The sequence below is a fragment of the Chrysoperla carnea genome, chromosome 2, assembly GCF_905475395.1.
Source record: "Chrysoperla carnea chromosome 2, inChrCarn1.1, whole genome shotgun sequence".
Taxonomy (NCBI): domain Eukaryota; kingdom Metazoa; phylum Arthropoda; class Insecta; order Neuroptera; family Chrysopidae; genus Chrysoperla; species Chrysoperla carnea.
The window spans coordinates 11,898,615-11,918,843 of record NC_058338.1 but is presented as its reverse complement, the minus strand read 5'-3'; the positions used below and the strand labels follow the sequence as shown (position 1 = coordinate 11,918,843).

Here is a 20,229-nt window from a genome sequence, read left to right as displayed (position 1 = left end):
AATAATTAATAATATTAAAAATTAATAAGATCGTAACTCGTTTTTCTATTCAAATCAAAATGCCTCTTCTAAATCGCTAATTAAAGCATAATTATAGATTGTTAAAACTATTAGGAATTTTGTTTTTAAAATAAATTAATTTCAGCAATTTTTATGCAAGTGTTTTCAAATAATAATATAACGAAGTTTATTAACTGATGTTTAAATTCACAACCATATTGATATATTGGCTCTTTAATCACAATTTCGAGACTGTAAACTGAATGCTTAGGTCATAAGTACATTTAAATGCATGTTTTATGGATGTTTGTGAGAACTACACAATGTTAAACAGATCTATGTAGTAATATTCGTTGAAATAAACGCCCATGGGAACATTCCTCATAAAACTAATTTAATCATAACTCCTAAACAATCATTAAAAAAAAAATGACGTAGCCTTCAAAATTTATATCATAAACATAAATATCGTTAACATCAGTTTTACACTTCGCTAGACTACATAGTCGAAGAAAAATAGACAATGCTAAGTTATACTGCGATTTTTTCATCAATGAAACTTTATTAAAATGTTTGTAAGAGTATAGAAACCTACTATTAGGTTTTAATCGCTGCAAACAAATGACAAAAAGCGATAAATTTTTGGTGTGAAAATTGGTCGAATTAATCCAGTAAAATGTAGTAAAATTTACATAATTGTAATTAAGAAGCTGGTAAAATAATTTCAGGCTTGGTATTCGTGCGTGCAAGTAATTTAAATTAATTTCTAAATTATCGAACTGTCAAAAACAAAAACTTTCCTAGCTTTTCATAACAAAACAATTTATTTATGAAAGTTTTATTAAATTTATTTTGATCAATTGGAAGACTGACTTATGGGAATAAAATATTTCCTTTTTGTCATGTGTTTTTAGCAATTTTCATGTTTGTATCAAGTTTTTCATATTTAACTCATAAATATATCGACATTTTTTAACAGTTCAATTAATTACTCCTATCAATCAAAATATGGATGAGGAAATAAATACTTGAATGGTTAGTCAGGGCCAGATTGTAACCATTAGGAAGAGTAGGCAACTGCCTAAGAGCCCCGTATCAGCTTCAATTCTTGAACGCCCACAAAACAAATTGAGTGTTTCATAGAGGGAAATTTTAGTTTGAAAAATTTGGATCCTTGAAAAATTTGTATTCGAGTATTGCCTTCATATTTTGATTGAAAGACTATTTGATTGGACTGTTATTTAACCTTTAATTGCCTGCTTGTTTGGAAATTACAATTCTATTTTTCTTAGACTAGAAGAACATAATGTTACCAAGAAGATTAGAGTAATATCAATAAATAGGTACTAGCTCTGATTTGTATAAGTATTTAAGGAAAAATTTTGAAAATTCAATTAAAATGTATTAAAACTGACGATTAGTTAACTGGCTCCAATTGTGATAATTGATAGTCAAACACATCTGGACGGATACATACAGTTAAATTTGTTTGGATACACAGACACAAGATTGGAATCGATGAAACATTACCACATCAAAATCTTTTTCTGGAAGCCATTAATATTGGAATAAAAATAGAATTTATTTAAACGAACGTCTTTTCGAAATTAAATATCTAAATGTGTTGCAATACCCTGTTGATTGTGATTAGCTTAAAGCTTTGTAGTCATATCGAGGGCCTCATGTCAGAAGGTTGCATCCACCAAAATACAATTTTGATAACAAATGGAATGCACTGGCAAAATATCTCAACAAAATCCGAAAATTGGTTGATACATTCTTCTGGCATAAGGTACTACTTATACAAATCAGTTTGATTCTAAAAATAAACAAAATTAAATGCTTTTGTTTGTAAAATAAAAAAATAAAATAAATAAATAAGTTTGTAAAAAATAAAACAATAAATTTAACACGAATGGTATTTTTTCAATTTTTATATAGTTTTTAAAGTTTACCTCAATCCTATGAATTTATTACGTTTATTTTAGTTTAGTTGGACTTTTTATTGTAAGCTGGGCTTGTTAATGGGATCGCATCTGCCACAATTAAATTTTCTGTTGGAAAATCAAATACAACGATTACATGGAACGCCATATTTGATATAGCAATTATGTATTCACATAATGCAAACCAACTAAATGCTGAAATTTGAAGAAAGAACAAGTTTTTAATCAAATTATTCAAACTATCTAAACCAATGGCACGAGACACAACATTTTGGGTAAGCCACCGATCACAAAGGTATTAAAAACGAACGCGAGTGATTCCACGAACGTGAGATCGTTTTTTTATTGTAATTACATCGTGAAAAATAATTGCTGATGGCGCATAGTTTGTTTACGTACACCATAATAATCAATTTCCTTAAATAAAATTGTCATCTGGGCCTCATTAAATATATCATTTGAAAAAATGACACTTTGTTAAATAATGGTTCGCCATCTCTATATACTAATCTAAACTATTAATTCAGTCTCAAATTAAAAGATGTGCATGCTGCATCAAATCACGTATTTTTAAAATTGACCGATCTGAGTTGGTAATTCCAAAAACGAGAGTTTTTTCAAAATTTTTCAAATAATTTTTTTGATTTTGCAAGTTTTGAAAGCTACAAATAAGTAAGTTTTTTTTTTAATATAAAATTTGTAAAATGTCAATACATACCCATATCATGACAAAGCAATCGATGTTTCAAGAAAAACCCAACTAATCCAACAGTCGATAATAAAGATATTGCGAATAAAGTTTGTTTAATGAAAAGTGATTGAGCAAGTGGTTGTCCCTGGGACTTTTCTTTGGCGCCCATACTTTGAGCGATTCGTATAACTTTTATGTTCGCTAACATGTGCGTTAACGAGCTTATCATGAATGTTATAAATATTTTTTCATGAATAGCTAAAATAAAATAAAATTTGTTGTATTAAATTTATAGAAACTGTGAATTAATTTTCAATACTTACGATAGTTTTCTCGATTTGAAATGTATGTGACACCACATAATGCAGCAATTTCAATAACATTTAACCAATAAGTTAAAGTCAACCAGAATCGAGTCGATAAACTAGACTAAAAAAATTAATAAAATGTGTATTCAGTAGATTCAACACACTAAACAACCAAATTAAAAATGCGATATGCCAGATTGAAGGGTAGAGGGAAGGGTCATCTGTGAGTGAATCATACGAAGTTATCAGTAATCTTAGTCAGTAATGCAGGTAAAAAGAATTTTTGGTTATAGATACACATTTATATGAATGTGTTTGTGTATGTATTTCGAATGGCTTACCTCAGAATCTTTATTTACACGTAGTAACGAAGCATAATATGAATGATATACAGATGCAATTATAATTCTAGGGCCGATATGCAATGCCACACAAACACGCCATAAGTAAATTTGTGGTGTAACGCCAGTTATTGCACTTATCGATGGAATTATGTTATAAACCTTAAAAAAACAAATAATTAAATTATATTGCTCGTTTATTTCAATCTTATCTAATTGTTCCGTAATATCACAATAAAAGACAGCGATATGATTTAGTCTATTCTAAATAGACTTATATGTTATTATTATTATTTGGTCTATTTTGTAACATTGTTGATCTTAAATATGTTTTGAGTCGATATAAAAAAGAAAATTTTCTTTTATATGAACAAGATGATCCAAGAATCGTAATAATTGAACGAATAATGCGTAAGAATTCTGGAATATGTATTCTTACACTTTCTTATTTTTAACAATATTAAGGCAATGAAATTTCTATACAAATGTTTCTTAAACTCAAAAATATATCAATGTACAATTTTCTGTAAGGTCATTATTTGAGGAGATACGACAGTTTAATCTGAAAAGTAACTATTTTGCTTTGCTGGCGAAAAAAAGAATAAATATCAATATAAGCACATTTCAAAGAGAAATAATCAAGCTTTCAATTGTCCATACTCAATTTTCAAATTTTTTGATTTTTACTTGATGTAATCAGACATATAATTGTTATATTTCTATTTTTATTATTTAAATAATACGAAATGGTTTTTTATCGGATGATTTTTTTAGTTTACAAGGTTAATGACCAATAAACCCTGTTAAAATAAACTTTTATGAGTTATACTTATGAAATATAAATAATCATGATAATTTTTTGGCTTGCACAATCAATTTCACTTATGACCTCTGAATTTGAATTTTCCTAACAACTTGATTAATAACCGTAATGTAGGCTATGAAAATACATTATTTTCGCACTGCATTAACAACTGTGAAATTGATAAGTGCTTTCATGTAATGCATTCACATTAATTTATTGTACTTTATTTTTATAATAATTGAGTTTGTAGTTAAATAAATTGCAATTAAACGTAAGACATCATTGGAAATTAAGAAAAGTATACATTTTGTACAATTATATTTTCATTTTTATATCCTGTGTATATAATCCTGTATCAAGGTATATTAATTTTGAACTATTCAATTTTTGAGACAAAAGTGTAAAAATGTGTTTTCGACTTAAAAATGGTCAAGAAATAAGCTCTTAAAATATGTGTATTTACGACAAACCGTGCGAATAAACTACTTGAGCAGTAATAGCACTAATTATAATAAATAAATGTATAAAATAGTCTAAAATCCTTGCCAAGCTAAGATAAGAACATAATTTTTATTAACTTGCTTTATTTTTAATTAGAATAAATATATTTAGAATATTAATATTCAAGGTCATTACTATGCCACTGCTAATTACAATCACTTCAATTAAAATAATCATCAACAAAATTATCACTTTATTCCTGAAGAGAGTAAGCAAGTTATTACAGGCTACATGGTGCTTAGTAAGGCAATAAAATAATTATCTGATGTCAGACCGTTATTTGTTCACTAATCGGCCGGATTTGCTTTACTTTTAAGGAATAGTATTGAATACAGTACCTGTCTGTATGACTGAGTTAAAGACTATATTCAGAGTCTGGATAAAACTTATGATCGCTATTTTTAGTCAAAGTATTAAAGATACGAAAAGCCACTTGCCCTCACGTTTTCTACTTCTAATATACAGTGTGGTAGCACCAATCACATATTACAATTTCGTGACTAAGCTATTATATTATATGCATCCAAGTTCTCTAAACAGACTTGGACAGGCCTTTGAAAAAAGGTACATGTATGTTGAGTTAAACAAAATTATTTTAAATCAAAGAATTTCGAACCGAACCCACTATAATTTAGGCCATCGTAATCTTATCACCTATTATAGTAATTCTTTACTAAAGTTATATAAATATTATAATTATTATAAATTTTATCAAACTAAATAAGTAAAAATTTTGAAATGATTGTCGATAAAATTTAATTGCAATAAAAACCTTATGATAATTATTATGAATTGTTAAAATTTTTCATATTTATTATGTTTAGTTAAACATAATTTCTATGGAATTTTAACGTTCGTTTTAACGATTGATAAACATGCCCTAGATAGCTTGTTTCTCGAAAAGTTGTTCATGGCTATTTTAAATTAAATTAATTTTTATGAGGTTTTTTGAAGGCAACGCTACTAACAAGACAAAACAATATTAATAAAACGCCTTTATAAATTTTCACAAAAAGAGGAAGAAAATTACAATAACGATTACTTATTCAAATGAATCTTTTATTTATCTATCTGGATAAAACATTATAGAGATTAACCTTTTGATTCAAAAAATTCTTGAAATTAGAGGTTTGCGGGTTTTATTTAAGGTTGATTCCATGAAAAAGTGTATCATGTACTTTTAGTGTCAGTCACATATGGAATCAGCCTTAACATATTTTGATATAACTAACTAAAAAAACTACTTTTTCCAACTGGCTGCTATATTGATTATTTGGACCATTATGTTGTGTATTAAAAAAATTTAAAACTTTGTACATCCTTTAAATCAATTCTACCGGCTTTATCCAGTCAAATTACACTTTGAAGGTTACAAAAATTCCCATAGAGCTAAAAATTGGTATGAATGTTCAGAAAACTATTATAAATGAATTGTGAAAAGTCCCCATCAATCCCCCTTGTGCAAAAAATTGTATTTAGGGGAGAAGTTCGCAAAAATAGGTTTTTCACGTTTTTCAGCAAAACGGAGTACCTGAAAGACCAGACATCTGTAATTCATGTGCAGTGTCGAAAAAAATTATACTCGAAAGAGTAGCATTGTTGCTGTGAAAAGACAGGGCCAAGAAGAAGAAGCTGGTTCATCAAAAATAAATCCTCATATTTTTACTCGTATAACGGTTCAAAAATGTATTACGAAAAAAATAATTTGTTCAATTCTTTGAACCGCTATATCACGAAAATGACAATACTTATGAAAAAAGGTGTAGAGACACTTTTAGTAGAGAATTGGATTATCTATAATTTTTTTCTGAACTATTTTTGCTGTAAAACTCGATTGTTTTGCTGAAAAACGCGAAAAGCTTATTTTTGCAAATTTCCCCCCTCAATAAAATTTGTTGCACAAGGGGGATTGATGGGGACTTTTCACAATTCATTTATAATAGTATTCTGAATATTCATACCAATTTTTAGCTCTATGGGACTTTTTGTAACTTTATATTTTATGGACTAATTTGACTGGATAACTAATGATAAAACAATGATTTAAAAACAAACACACCACAAAATTTATAAATGAAAACTACTTACTCTACAATGTGTTTCATGAACATCATCATATTGGAAGATATACGCTGTAATAAAACAAAAACATAACGCAACTAAAGGAAGTGAAACAGTTGCCAAACATAGTTTTCGGAAGCTCATAACAAAATACACAGCCATTTGTTGTGATGATAATTTTAAATTATTTATTGAATTATTTTCAATCAACATTTCTGAATTCACTTTCGTCATTGTCATAGTTTTTATTTCTTAACAAAAAAAATTATATATCTGTTAAAATAATTTTTTATATCAGCACCCCACAAAAATCATTACATAATAAGTTATCTAAAAAACAAAAAGTAGAAATTATTATAGACACAGAACTGAATTATTTGAACTAGATTTTTTTTCTATTTTCTAATAAGAAACAACTTGATTATGATTGTAATTATTTTTAATTTATGAATAAAGAATATACTACTTATGTATGTTAGTTATAAGTATAGTATTTTGAAATAGGGTTAAATATAAAAACTATTTTTAAAATAAAATAAACAAAATAAATATTATGTTTATTTTTTTTAAATAAAAATATTTACGTTACCGTATTTATAGATAAATTTTAGCATATTATAAAGCTTAGACCAAGTGTGTAACAACTAATGAGAATTTAATAATAGCACAAAAATTAAATACATTATTGTGATGCCATGATCGGCAACGGCAACTCAAAATGAATATGAATAGTAAAGTAGTGTGTCTACAAGTTATATTTTAATTGACTAACGTCATTTGCGGTCGTAGTTAAACTATCCACTATCCAGTATCCACGGAACGGATAGTATATCATCCTACTAAGACCATCTAGTATCTTTTAGATATATTACATTTTAAATTTAAATTTTATATGGGATTAAAGGTAATTTACTAATAAAAACTTATCAATTTTTATGTTTTGGGTTTGTTTGTTTTTATAAAAGAAATAAAATGGTGCTGTTTCAAATTTAGTAAGTTCAAATATAATCGATAACAAGTGAAAACAAACAATTGACTGAGTTAATTGTTGAAATACCATGTATACACAGTTTTGATGACGCAATCGTTTGTTTTTTGACGTCACGTAAATAAAGAAAGACTTCCACTCTTAAATAGCCAAACACACATAACTGATATTTCCATATTAATACATACTACAAAGTTTTCACCTAATTAGCGAACTCGTGGGTAAACAGTGATGTTTACAAGAAAATGTTTCAAACAAAAGTTGTTTATTTTTTTATAAGGAACATTTAAATATTTGTTCTATCTCTAACGGTTTACAAGATGGGTCTTACGGACCCAAGACCTGATTGACATGTTGCTCATTTACGAACTCGACCTCAATTTTTACGTCCTAAGCACACTATAAAAAAATCAGCTTGATATCTCTTTTCGTTTTTGAATAATCGTGATGACAGACGGCAGACAGACGGAAATGTACTAATTAGGTGATTTTATGAACACCTATACCAAAATTTATAGGTTTACAGCTTCTAAGCCATGATTCTAAGCTTAATTTAGAGGTTAATGGTTTTTATAATAGGTTCAAAGTCCCAAATATTTTCCAAGGGGGATTGATAGAGTAAAGTTATGTAGAGTAGAGACAAGGAAAACCATTCTAAATAGGAGTAAATAAGTGTCCAGACGAAAATAGCAAATAACAGTTCAAAAATTGACCGGAATGGCGTTTGTGTAGCAAAAGGTGTTGGATGTAATGTGAGCTTGTTTAGATTTTTATCTTACTCTTATTATTTTGAGCACTTCTTTTAAAATTTACACTTTGGCTACAGCAACGCCATCCTTATTTGTTGCTTTTCAATGGACACTTTTTATGTACCGAAATGGTTCGCTCCTTATCTCTACCCACCATAGGTAATGTATTGAATCAATTCTGATCAAAGAAAATGAGGAATTTGGCGAAAATCTCCCTCGGTAAAAGTTTTTTGATTCAAAGGGTGAATTCTAATGATGAAATTTTTCTATCAGTTTCATTCGAAATGACTAAAGAATTAAATTTGTTTTTTTTAATTTTTTCACATTCATTCCGGTTTAAAATTTTGAATAATTACAATAGGAAATTTGTAAATTACATTTTTTTTCGCTCATTCATGCCTATTTATTTCCAATTAAAATTTTGAAATGGTTATTCAATCGGCATGAGCAGAAAATTAAAATAAGTTTTCTACATTTTCTTAAAATATACCCCCTTTGATCGATTTATTGTGGGTCCTGAATAGGGATATATTTTAACAAAATGTAGAATACAGCCCACAGAAATGCTCATCTTAATTTGAATATTATTTTTCTAATTTAACTGTTATCATTTACGAATATGAATTAAATTTTTTACACGTTTTATTGAAACTTAACACCTGTTATTAACGTGATTCGAAAAATTTAAATTACGGAGAGCGATGTACTGATTGGTGTTTTGGATATAAAATAACCGTTACAGAATTCTTTAAAATATTTTAATAATATAATTTTACAAACCATAGTAAATTTTCTATACAAATTTCGTATTTAAAAAAATACAATTTATTTTAAAAAATAAAAAAAATTCCAACAATACAAATGGAGTGGAATGTAATTTTGTTGGTAACAAACATCTAAAAACAATTTATACATTTTTCAACAATTGTTTAATCATGTTTTCTAGTTTAACGACATCTACAGCAAACTTTCTGATACCGTCTGATAGTTTTTCAGTAGCCATTTGATCTTCATTCAATAACCAACGGAATTTTGATTCGGTGAGTGTGTCTAATTGTGTTAAATTTGATTTTGTTGCTTTATCAACGGATAATTTCTAAACAAAAAAAAAACCTCATGTAAAAAACTTGTTAATTAAAAATACCTATTTTGAAATATTTACCTTTGTGATTGGTTCTTTAGATGCCTCTAATTCTCCTAGTAATTTTGGACTTATTGTTAAAAGGTCACAACCGGCTAAAGCTTTTACTTCACCTAAAAATAGATTAATGTTAATTGAACACAACTTTTTTTATTTTTAAGCTTCAAAGGACTAAGATCTGAAAGACTGTGAGCCCATAATGAAGCGACAGTTCTTTGATTTGTTTCGTAATTCAACTTTCATTTTCGATATTCGATGGTTTAAAATTGCAATTTTGAAAAAAAAAAGCTAAAACAAATCATCGAATTTGCGGTTAAATTTGATTATAAAAAAAATATTATTGAGTTAAAAGAGGTATAATATTTGAAATACAAAAAACTATCCCAAAAACTTACCAATATTTCTGAAAGATGCTCCCATAACCACTGTTTTATATCCAAATTTCTTATAATAATTATAAATTTTTGTAACAGATACAACTCCTGGATCCTGATCCGGTGCATATTCTTTGTTGTTAGTATTCGCAACATACCTAAATATTGAAAGACGTTAGATTCCATTAGAAAAATATCGGCAATTTATAAGTAGCGACAAAAACTAAGGCTAAAAATTGGTTTCTTGTAAAAAAAGAAGGAACAATTTTAAATTATTAAGTCTCGGTAATCGTAATTACTGGAGGCAAATAGTAACTTCACATTGTGAAAATATGATAGCCGAATATTTTTTCCAAGTTGATCAAAAAAATTTACTTGTGCGTTTTGAGATATTCGCTGAAATCGTAATTTTCGCAATTGATATTTTAATTAATTTGTGTGGTGTAACGAAATATTCATTTACTTTTTTTTAATAACATCTTTTTTTTCTAAGTTACGTTTCTAGTCTAATTATTTCATTTTTGAATGAATCTGACTATTTTCTTCTCAGAATTGAAGCACTCTATTCTGTATCTCGGAAACTATTAGAAGAAAGAGAGCTTAAACTGACGTTTTAAATAAGGGTAAACTTTTCGTTACAATACACTTGAAATCACAAGCGAAAAAACTTAAAAAGAAAGTGTGAAATTTCGTTTTTAACGAATATCTTAAAACGTACCAGGAAATTTTGTTAGATTACAAGATTTAATACTTCAAAAAGCATAGGGATGATAATTAAATCAAATACTGGATTTTTTGCTAACATTTAATACCGTTAAATATTCTAGAATATTTTTGAATTTTTCTTACCAATCTAAAATTCGTCCAACAAATGGTGAAATTAAAGTAACATTAGCTTCTGCGCAGGCCACTGCTTGTGCAAATGAAAATAATAATGTCAAATTACAATGAATTCCATATTTTGATTCCAATTCTCTGATTAAAAAAAAAAAGAAAAAAAATTGCATAAAAACTTTCTCTTTAGATAAATTACGATACAACATACTTAGCAGCTTGAATTCCTTCCCATGTTGATGCAAGTTTAATTAAAACCCGGTCTTTGCTAATGCCATGTTCCTCGTATAATTCAATAATACGACGTGCCTTTTCTACACTAGCCTTTTTATCGAATGATAATCTGAAAAAAAAAATTAGGTTTAGTATAATTTAATTAATCAAGGTTTTGAATAAATAGGTTCAATAATCGATTAAGAGTCTTAATTTTAGTGTAAAATAAATATACAGTCAGGAATTTTGAAATTCTTAGAAATACAATATCCATTCAGCAAAAAATAGAATGAAACGCTCAAGGAGAAAAGAAATTGATATCTCCATAAAAACAAGCCGAAAAATGTGAATTTAGCGTGATTCCGATTGGCTTACAGCCTCAACAGGTGTAAATACATCACTAACAATAGCAAATCCTTTTTTTTTTATTCAAAAATATAACTATTAAAAAAAAATAATAATAATAATAATAATGCAGCTTCTCTAAATTAAAATATATCCTAATTTTTAGGGTATTCATTATTTATTTTCTTTGGTAAGATTAAGGAACCTCCCTTGATGTTCAAATTTAGCGCCAAAATTGAATATTTCAAACAACTCGTAAGAATAACGAGTAATAAAAGAGCGCGAAAAATAAAATTTAGACTATATTATACAAAATTCCAGATTTGGTGCATTTTCCATGACATTTCTTTGAGATTTTATAGCTTTTAAGGTTTTCTCAGCAAGATGTATATTTTCTTTGGTATGATTAAGGAACATCCCTTGATGTTCAAATTGAGCGCCAAAATTGAATATTTCAAACATGTAAGAATAACGAGTAATAAAAGAGCGCGAAAAATAAAAATGGTTTTAGACTATATTATACAAAATTCCAGATTTGGTGCATTTTCCATGACATTTCTTTGAGATTCTATAGCTTTCAAGGTTTTCTCATCAAGAATATCATCCTTGTTAGTTATTATAATACCCTTTTATATCTCTTTTTCAGTTACATAGGTTTAAAATTGTTTAAACCATTCCAGAAATTTGAATGGATATTTCATAACCAATTAAAATTTTCAATTAGAAATTCCACAAAATAAAAATCATCACAATTAATGAAGAAAAAAAGAAAAAAACAATTAAATAATAAAAAACTAAATTGAAAAACAACCTTGCATCAACTTCCGTTGACACGCGCCCTGGAATGATTTTTAAAATTTCACATCCAAACAAAACACAAACGACATCGAGTGCGATCTCTAATTGTTTATCAGGATAACTACTTAATTTTCTTGCATAATTTACAGCTTTTTCTAGTAAAGGTGCATATTGTGGCATAGTAGCTGCCATCAAAATTAATGATGGATTTGTTGTGGCATCGGTAGGTTTGTATTTTTTCATAGCTATAACAAAAAACATATTTATCAGTTAAAAGGGTCACCTTGAAAATATGACTATTGGAAATTTTAACATTTCTAAAATTTTCTTTGAACATAATTAAATATTTGAATAAAACTAAATGTATTTGATAAAATTTATTTAAAATAAGTCCTAAATCCTACCCTCAAAATCGCCTGTATCAGCAACAACAATTGTTAAGTCCTTTAATTGTTCCAAAGGGTTTGCCATTTTCGGTTTTTTACACTCAGACTCTGATGACATACTAACGGAATTATTGATTAACAAAATATAAAGAAAACAAACCAAAAAATACCCCCACTAAAATGAATTTTATGCAATCAAGAACAGGATGACGGCCGTACTTTCAATAGCGTGAGCAGCAAAGTCCCCACAATACTAAACTCTGATATGAACACCACTTGTTCAAGGTTTATTTTCCATACTTGTTTAACTAGAATGTTCTTATATATTGTGACCTCTCTCAAACCCAGGGCTGTATCTATATGATACATTTTTTTGCTGTTGTTTCAATGATTATGCTAGTCATATAAAAATTTATTTTTCCATTTGAAATTGTGCATAACAAGTCATTCATTATCATTTAATATTAAAATGATTTTCAAATGTTTAATTTGATTTTAGATTAAATTACAATTACAATATTCTTAATTTGTTTTTATACGTAGCTATAAGTGGAACTGTAATGTATTTACTGTAACGATTTGGAACCTTGACCAAAATAAATTAAATTACCGTGCCTTTTTCTTAAAATTATTTATTAGACGTATACCAATTACCTATCTTAAAATAATTTATAACACCTTTCTTTATACCTAACATTAACATAAAGCCATTAAAATTTTAAATTCTTATCGTTTATGGATTCGGATTTTATTTTTGGTAATGTAGTTTCTTCCAAAACAGTTAGCTTCTAAAAAGGCGATCACGTCAAATAAAATAGTCAAAATGATGAAAGATCGTAAAATCAGCAGAAGGTAATTACCGTTTATAAACGGTAAAAGGATTGCAAAAACCAAAGGAGTTTAAACCATTAACCACAAAAGAAGTGTTCGAATTTTTTGAACAAGTACTACAAATTTCTTGACCTTTTTTAAGTAAAAAGAATTTTTTGTAAAATACACAACTCTTAGTTTACTCTTTCGAGTATGGCACTGCCAATTTTATGAAAAATAATTTGAGTGTTGCAAAACAATTTAAGAATCTGTTAATTGTTTATTAGGAGCATGGAGGTCTTTATAACCTCCATGATTAGGAGATAAAAACACGTGAAACGTGAAAAAATAGTGAACCAGTGGACGACCTTAATCTGCAAACGGGAAAAATGGACCGAAAAAATAAAATAGATCCGGAAAAAATAGACTCAGAATAATAGTGAAGGAAAAAATAGATCCGGAATTTATTTGTCCAACACATTTGACTAATAAAACATAATGTTGATAATGTAGAAGTTTCTTTGTGGTAATATATTTTGTGAGTCACCTATCGACTCAGAGAGTGCGCTGATTAATATAACTGATTTTTCTTTTTCTTTAGAATTTTAGGATTTTTTAATCTATTTAATTTTTGTGGCCTTGAACATTTCTTATATTTTTTTTATTAGTCTGTGTTGTTTTAATTACGAATTGGTAAGGTTGAGTTTGTCGACTATAGATGAATTGATTGGGTTCTGAAGTTTTTAGCCCTTGCGCTCAAAAATGGGACACTTTTTTCATTTTTTCCGCTTCTATTTTTTCCTGGTCTACTTTATTTAATAAAAATTAATAATAATATTTTCCAGGTCTATTTTTTTGGGTCTATTTCTTCCAAATCTATTTTTTCCGGATCTATTTTTCCAGTTTTTTTTTTCCAAAATTTTCTTAATCGGCCACGGGTTTTGTAGTTCGTACAACCTTTAGTAGTTGAAACGTTTCGTGTTCGACACAATTGAAATTAGCGAAGTAAAAACAATTGATTTTGAACATGCAATAATACCTATTGTCATTGTGGATTTAAATTTTTCAATTAAGTTTTTAATTTTTTTATTTATTTGTTTAAAGTCGCTTTTTAACGGCGACTACTATTTACAAAACATCAATGAAGTTTTATCTCTATTGTTATTTTTTTTAAATCTAGCTCATAAATTTCTAAGCTGATCGTAAAATTTGAATGTAACATAGAAATATTACGTAAATACCATAAAATAATAAAACTAAAAACTTTTATTTTTACTATTATTATACTTATGTTTCACTCAAAACCTGTACAAAGTAATTAGTAAATGTTCAGTTCAGTAGTTTAGTAAAAGATGTTTCAAAAATCGACTAATATATGGAAAATGAAAGAAACCGCTCACATTTTGCTTAAACCTCATGGAATGTGTTTCTTAAATATCATTAGGAAGGCATAAATTAGTTGTGAAAATGTTTCTGTTTGTTAATAAACAATAAATTTTTTATTGAATGAAACGGTCAATGCAAAAGTTTTCTTAAAAATAATAATTAGGCAACTTGTTTCACGTATAAGTTATACATGTATAACAACAGTTTTTCGATTATTTGACAAACACAAACATTTATGTATTACAAGTTGCCTATTTATTAATTTTTAAGTTAACTTTTGCATTGTTCGTTTCATTTAATTAACAATTTATTGTTTATTAACAAATATTTTCACAATTAATTTATGCCTTCCTAATAATATTTAACATTTAAGAAACACATTCCATTAGGTTTTAGCAAAATGCGAGTGGTTTCTTTCATTTTTCTGTATTAGCCGATTTTTGTAACATCTTTTAAAATACTAAAGATACTAAAGGCTATTGAAAATTAAGGACAGTTTATATGCTTAAAATTTTCTTTATTTTTTTATCTTTCACTTGTCGTATATTTCATCTTGATGCGGCTTTTCTGATCTGAGATTTCAATTTGTTTATCAGCCACTTATTACGATACACCCGGTGTTTACTAAGATACTGATAATAAATTGAAAAACCTTCTCATTTATTATCACATGATTCAAATTTTATACAATCGTATATAAAAATATAATGAATTATAACCCCGTTATAGTTTTATAAAAGTTTTTGCGCACTATCTTAAAATATACTTCGTGCTTAATTGACTGCTCAACAATCAATATGACAACAAATAACGATCAAGAATTATTAATTTATGGTGGTGATTTAAAAATACCACCATGTGAAAGAAACTTTTCACAATATTTGTTGGATAAAATGTTGCAAAATTCAAATAAAATTGCACTGGTAAGTTTGTATATATATTGTTTTTATACCCTATTTATATGAAATATATCAGAGTATATTAAGTTTAGTCCCAAGTTTGTAATGCTTATAAATATTGATGCAATAAAGTTTTCAAAAAATCACCCCATTAGTCATTTTCGGTTGTCTGTCTGTCCGCCCGTCATCACGATAACTCACCATACCAAGCTGAAATTTTCATAGCACATTCAAGGCGTAAAAAGTGAGTCTGAGTTTGTAAAAGAACAAGAGTTTGCATGTAAAAAATGTTCCTTATAAAAAAATTAACAACTTTTTTTTGAAACATTTTTTCATAAATGTCACTGTTTATCTGTGAGCGCGCAAATTAAGACAAAACTTTGGTGTCCATTTTCTCCAAAACTCTAAAAGATGGAAAGTTGAAAGGTTTTAAAAATTTGCAGGTAATTAATGGTCATGATGAAAAAATTCTCGAAAAGAGGAAAAAAATATAGAAAATACTTTCGAAAACCAAATAAATGGCGGCCGAAAGGTCGCCATAATTGTATTGGTTTTTTTAAGCTCTTCTAGTTTATAAACAAATAATGCAAGCACTAATATTCAACACTTTCTATACAGGATATTTCATTAATTAACTCAGTCAATTGTTTGTTTTCACTTTTGTGTATTTCATAATTGTTTTTAGATTGATCCTGTAAATAAAAAAACTCAAACATTTGGTGAAATGAGAGTGAATTCAATTCGTTGTGCATTAAAAATGAAAGAAGATGGCTTAAAGCGTGGAGATATTATAATGATTTGTGGACGCATTCATTTGGATTTGGTTGTTCCATTATTGGGTGCTATGTATTTGGGTGTAACAATTAATCCATTACATCCTGATTATTCAAGAAGTAAATATTTAACATGCATAAATTTCATTTTATTTCCAAGTTTTTATTAACTCGCTTTTGTAAATGTCTGCGGTAGATTTTGTTATTAATTTTTAGTTATAAATATATTGTTTGAAACATTTTTCGAAAATATCATTGTTTACACGTGAGTGTGCAAATTAAGTTCGAACATTATATAGTAAGTATTGTATGGGAATGTCATGTATGTGTGTGTGACTTGTATGTATGGCTGGCTAGCTCTCTTTACTTACATGGCGTGAAAAAACAAACGATTGCGTAATCAACACTGAAGTCTATACGTGGTATTTCAACAATTAACTTAATCAATTGTTTGTTTTTACTTGTTTAGATGAAATTTTACGAATGATAAATTTAACTGAACCAAAAATAATATTCTGTGATCAAGAATGTACAAACTTAATGGCAGAACTCATCATTGAAGCTAAATTGCAATGTAAAATCGTTACATTTGAAACGGATTTTAAAGAATATTTAAAACCACAAAAGCCAGCTGAAGAGGATAGCTTTGTAACAGAAACTGTGGATGTTAATAATGATATATTGTATATTGTATGCACTAGCGGGACAACAGGACTTATAAAAGGGGTTACCATAAACCATAATGCATTTTACATGGCATTGGAAAGAACACCAGGCGCCGGGTAGGTAATTAAAAAAATATACTAATATTTTATCTGAAATGATATCCAAATATTTTGTTAGATATATTTCAGAAAGCGACTGCCCAATATTATATTACTCTCCACTATCCTGGCTTTCGGCTTTAGTATTAATCGATGCTGCAATCTTGAATGGAGTTTCACGAATAGTTTGTGAATACACCCCAACACGAAATTTGGAAATTATTTTAGAGTACAATGTAAGAGTTATTTTGAATTATTATTAGAAGGTAAGGTAATAAGGCGGGAAATCTTTAACTATGAAGTTTTGCTTTCAAATATTGAATTGGATCGAAGCGCTCACTATCTTTTGTATTTCTTATACCAGCTGTAAATAAGAAACATATAATAGTGTATTAAATCTAGCCCCAAGTTTTTAACACTTAGAAACATTGATGAGACCAACAAGTATTAGGTAGTATAGGTATTCATAAAATCATCTGCGAGACAATATGTTGCTTTATAATTTTATTTTAGAGAAAAAATATGCCAGTCAAAAGTTATCGGGGGAAAATTTCGAACCATTTGTAAAAAAAAGAGTACATATATGATGAAAGAATGAAAGAAACCGCTCGCATTTTGCTAAAACATCATGGAATGTGTTTCTTAAATAACATTAGAAAGGCATAAATTAGTTGTGAAAATGTTTCTATTTGTTAATAAACAATAAATTTTTTATTAAATGAAACGATCAATGCAAACGTTTTCTTAAAAAATAATAGTTAGACAACTTGTATCACATATAAGTTATACATGTATAACAGTTTTTCGATTATTTGACAAACACATACATTTATGTATTACAAGTTGCCTATTTATTAATTTTTAAGTCAACTTTTGCATTGTTCGTTTCATTTAATTAACAATTTAATGTTTATTAACAAATAGAAATATTTTCATAATTAATTTATGCCTTCCTAATGATATTTAACATTTAACTATTATATGCATTTTAGAGAAAAAATATGCCAGTTCATAGTTATAGGGCGTAAATTTCGATCCATTTGTAAAAAAAAGAGTACATATATATTATGTTTCTAATTATAAAAGTATTTGTACGAGCGACTTTACTAACCGTATCAGAATTTGTTTTATTGACTTTGTTTATGTTTTAGATCAAATGGTTATTTCTAACCCCAATAAAAGTTATTGAAATGGTAAATCACCCATTATTTAAACAAAACGTGTCCAAAATATCGAAAAATTTAAAATATCTCTTATTTGGAGGAAGTCCATCTTCGGAAAAATATGTACAAGAGTATCATAAATTATTTCCAAATGCATTCATTTTTAATGGTTACGGTAGCTCAGAAATTGTTGGTTCTTATGGGCTTTTTGTGAGAAATAAACACGAAAATCTTTTGAAAAGCAAAATAATGTCATCTGGCCAACCAGTTAATGGAATTTATTGGAAAGTAAGAATATCTTATTATTATAATTTCTCGAAAATTAATACTTCGCCATTCGGGGCCTTTTGCTGTAAATTATTGTTTTTCTGATTGCGGACAATATGATTTTTTTAAGTCTTTATGTGAGTAGATTTACCGCCATTCTGAAATCAGTTTTATGATGAGACAGAATCGACATACTTAGCATTACAGGATAATTAAACTGCCCCTCTTTCAATTTCATTCCAAAATTTTCGAATTTTGCGATCTATAAGAGCCCAAATTTTTATAATTTGGGAAGTGATCATTCTGTAAAACATTCACTCGAGGGCACAAATTTTCAAAGAAACCCACGCAATGGCATTCATTTAAATAAAATGTTTCAACAAAGAATCAAATTAATATTGTTACGATTCTTGGGCTTTTTAAAGGATTTTTTCAAGCACATTTTGAAAGATATTTACCAAAATACAAATATCACAAACTTTTAAGGTAATCGATTCAGAAACTGGAAAAACTCTTGGTCGTAATCAAGAAGGAGAGCTTTGTTCCAAAGGTCCACTTTTAACTAAGGGATATTATAAAGATCCAGATGCAACTGCAAAAGCAATTGATAAAGATGGATGGTTCCATACTGGAGATATTGTTAAAGTGGATGATGAAGATTGTTTATTTATTGTGGGTCGATCCAAGGAATTACTCAAATACAAAGGATGGCAGGTAAAATTTTCTCAATGGTCTAATCAATAACATTAAAAACCAGATTTTAATCCTCCAGATATTAATGTTTGACTTATTCTTTCTTCAAATATTTTTTCCACCAAGGCCATTTCTAAAAATTAATTATTCATAATTTTTTTAGGTTTCACCGAGTGAATTAGAAGATGTTCTACGAACACATCCTGCTGTTCAGGCTGTTTGTGTAATGGGTAAAAAGCATGAAACTGATGGTGATTTACCACTTGCGTTTATTGTGAGAAAGGAATCAGCCAAAAATGTTACCGAAGATGAAATTATTGAGTTTGTTAATCGTAAGTATGTGATATTGCAATTAGATTGGTGAAATATTTCAAAAAATTGATTTGAGAAATTATCGAAAAATGATTTGAGAAATTATTTCTAATTTTGATTATTTCTAATATTTTAAGAACAAGTTGCTGATTGCCAAAAGTTACGTGGTGGAGTAATTTTCTTGGATGTATTGCCAGTTACACCTAGTGGAAAAATAGCAAAAAATACTTTAAAACAATTAATAAAGCAATTATAATTAATACTTTATTTTAAAACTATTGTTATACAGTAAAGAAAAATAAATGTATTATCATATTACTATTTTTAAAATTTGTAACATATCTGTCTTTTAAAAGTTTTGTGTTATACCGTTTCTGAATTGATTTGTTTCTGTGCATAAGTGTAATAAAGAATTTTCAATAAAAATATGTGGTAATATGGGTGGTCTGAATTGGAATTACTGAAAAAGCGATCCACTTCCTGTTCAATAGTACAAATTTCTATCGTCAATTGGCGGGATTTATGTGATTTGAATTTGAATTTTAGACACTGTTCGCTGCTTGTTCGATTTCCAACTAACAATATCTCCAGCTAATTTAACTATGTATACGGCCATAAATAAACTTTTTTAGATGACAATCAGTTTCGTCTTTGGTCTCTCATTTTTGTAGCATTTTCTTT

At 27.9% G+C, this 20,229-nt stretch overlaps 3 protein-coding genes across 3 annotated transcripts; 1 reads left to right on the top strand and 2 right to left on the bottom strand.

Annotated features, from left to right (window-relative positions):
* Window positions 1–865: 865 nt before the first annotated feature.
* LOC123292068 (post-GPI attachment to proteins factor 2-like) lies at window positions 866–6,912 on the bottom strand. Its single transcript, XM_044872584.1, has 5 exons — window positions 6,681–6,912; window positions 3,287–3,448; window positions 2,961–3,066; window positions 2,665–2,895; window positions 866–2,141 (listed from the first exon to the last, which is right to left on the bottom strand). Exons 1-5 carry the CDS (start codon window positions 6,891–6,893, stop codon window positions 1,990–1,992), a joined length of 864 nt encoding a protein of 287 aa, XP_044728519.1. The 5' UTR covers window positions 6,894–6,912; the 3' UTR covers window positions 866–1,989.
* Window positions 6,913–9,215: 2,303 nt separating this feature from the next.
* LOC123291719 (probable transaldolase) lies at window positions 9,216–12,752 on the bottom strand. Its single transcript, XM_044872111.1, has 7 exons — window positions 12,500–12,752; window positions 12,109–12,340; window positions 10,951–11,082; window positions 10,755–10,880; window positions 9,927–10,063; window positions 9,553–9,644; window positions 9,216–9,486 (listed from the first exon to the last, which is right to left on the bottom strand). Exons 1-7 carry the CDS (start codon window positions 12,597–12,599, stop codon window positions 9,298–9,300), a joined length of 1,008 nt encoding a protein of 335 aa, XP_044728046.1. The 5' UTR covers window positions 12,600–12,752; the 3' UTR covers window positions 9,216–9,297.
* Window positions 12,753–15,474: 2,722 nt separating this feature from the next.
* LOC123291488 (4-coumarate--CoA ligase-like) lies at window positions 15,475–19,789 on the top strand (the record flags this gene model as incomplete). Its single annotated transcript, XM_044871794.1, has 8 exons — window positions 15,475–15,600; window positions 16,262–16,469; window positions 16,819–17,131; window positions 17,193–17,349; window positions 18,265–18,564; window positions 19,030–19,257; window positions 19,400–19,568; window positions 19,686–19,789. Coding segments are annotated over exons 1-8 (1,605 nt in total), but the record flags the coding sequence as incomplete, so codon positions are not given.
* Between the last annotated feature and the right edge of the window lie 440 nt (window positions 19,790–20,229).

Bases quoted from the DNA above. Each gene is read 5' to 3' on its own strand.
- LOC123292068 (XM_044872584.1), bottom strand. From the start codon at position 6,893: ATGACAATGACGAAAGTGAATTCAGAAATGTTGATTGAAAATAATTCA. The intron at 2,896-2,960 runs GTAAGTATTGAA...ATTTTATTTTAG, and splicing joins TTCAAATCGAGAAAACTATC to CTATTCATGAAAAAATATTT. The intron at 2,142-2,664 runs GTATGTATTGAC...TTCAAATTTCAG, and splicing joins ATTGCTTTGTCATGATATGG to CATTTAGTTGGTTTGCATTA.
- LOC123291719 (XM_044872111.1), bottom strand. From the start codon at position 12,599: ATGTCATCAGAGTCTGAGTGTAAAAAACCGAAAATGGCAAACCCTTTG. The intron at 12,341-12,499 runs GTAGGATTTAGG...TTTTTGTTATAG, and splicing joins TGATACAGGCGATTTTGAGG to CTATGAAAAAATACAAACCT. The intron at 10,064-10,754 runs GTAAGAAAAATT...TTCAATATTTAG, and splicing joins GTTGGACGAATTTTAGATTG to GTATGTTGCGAATACTAACA.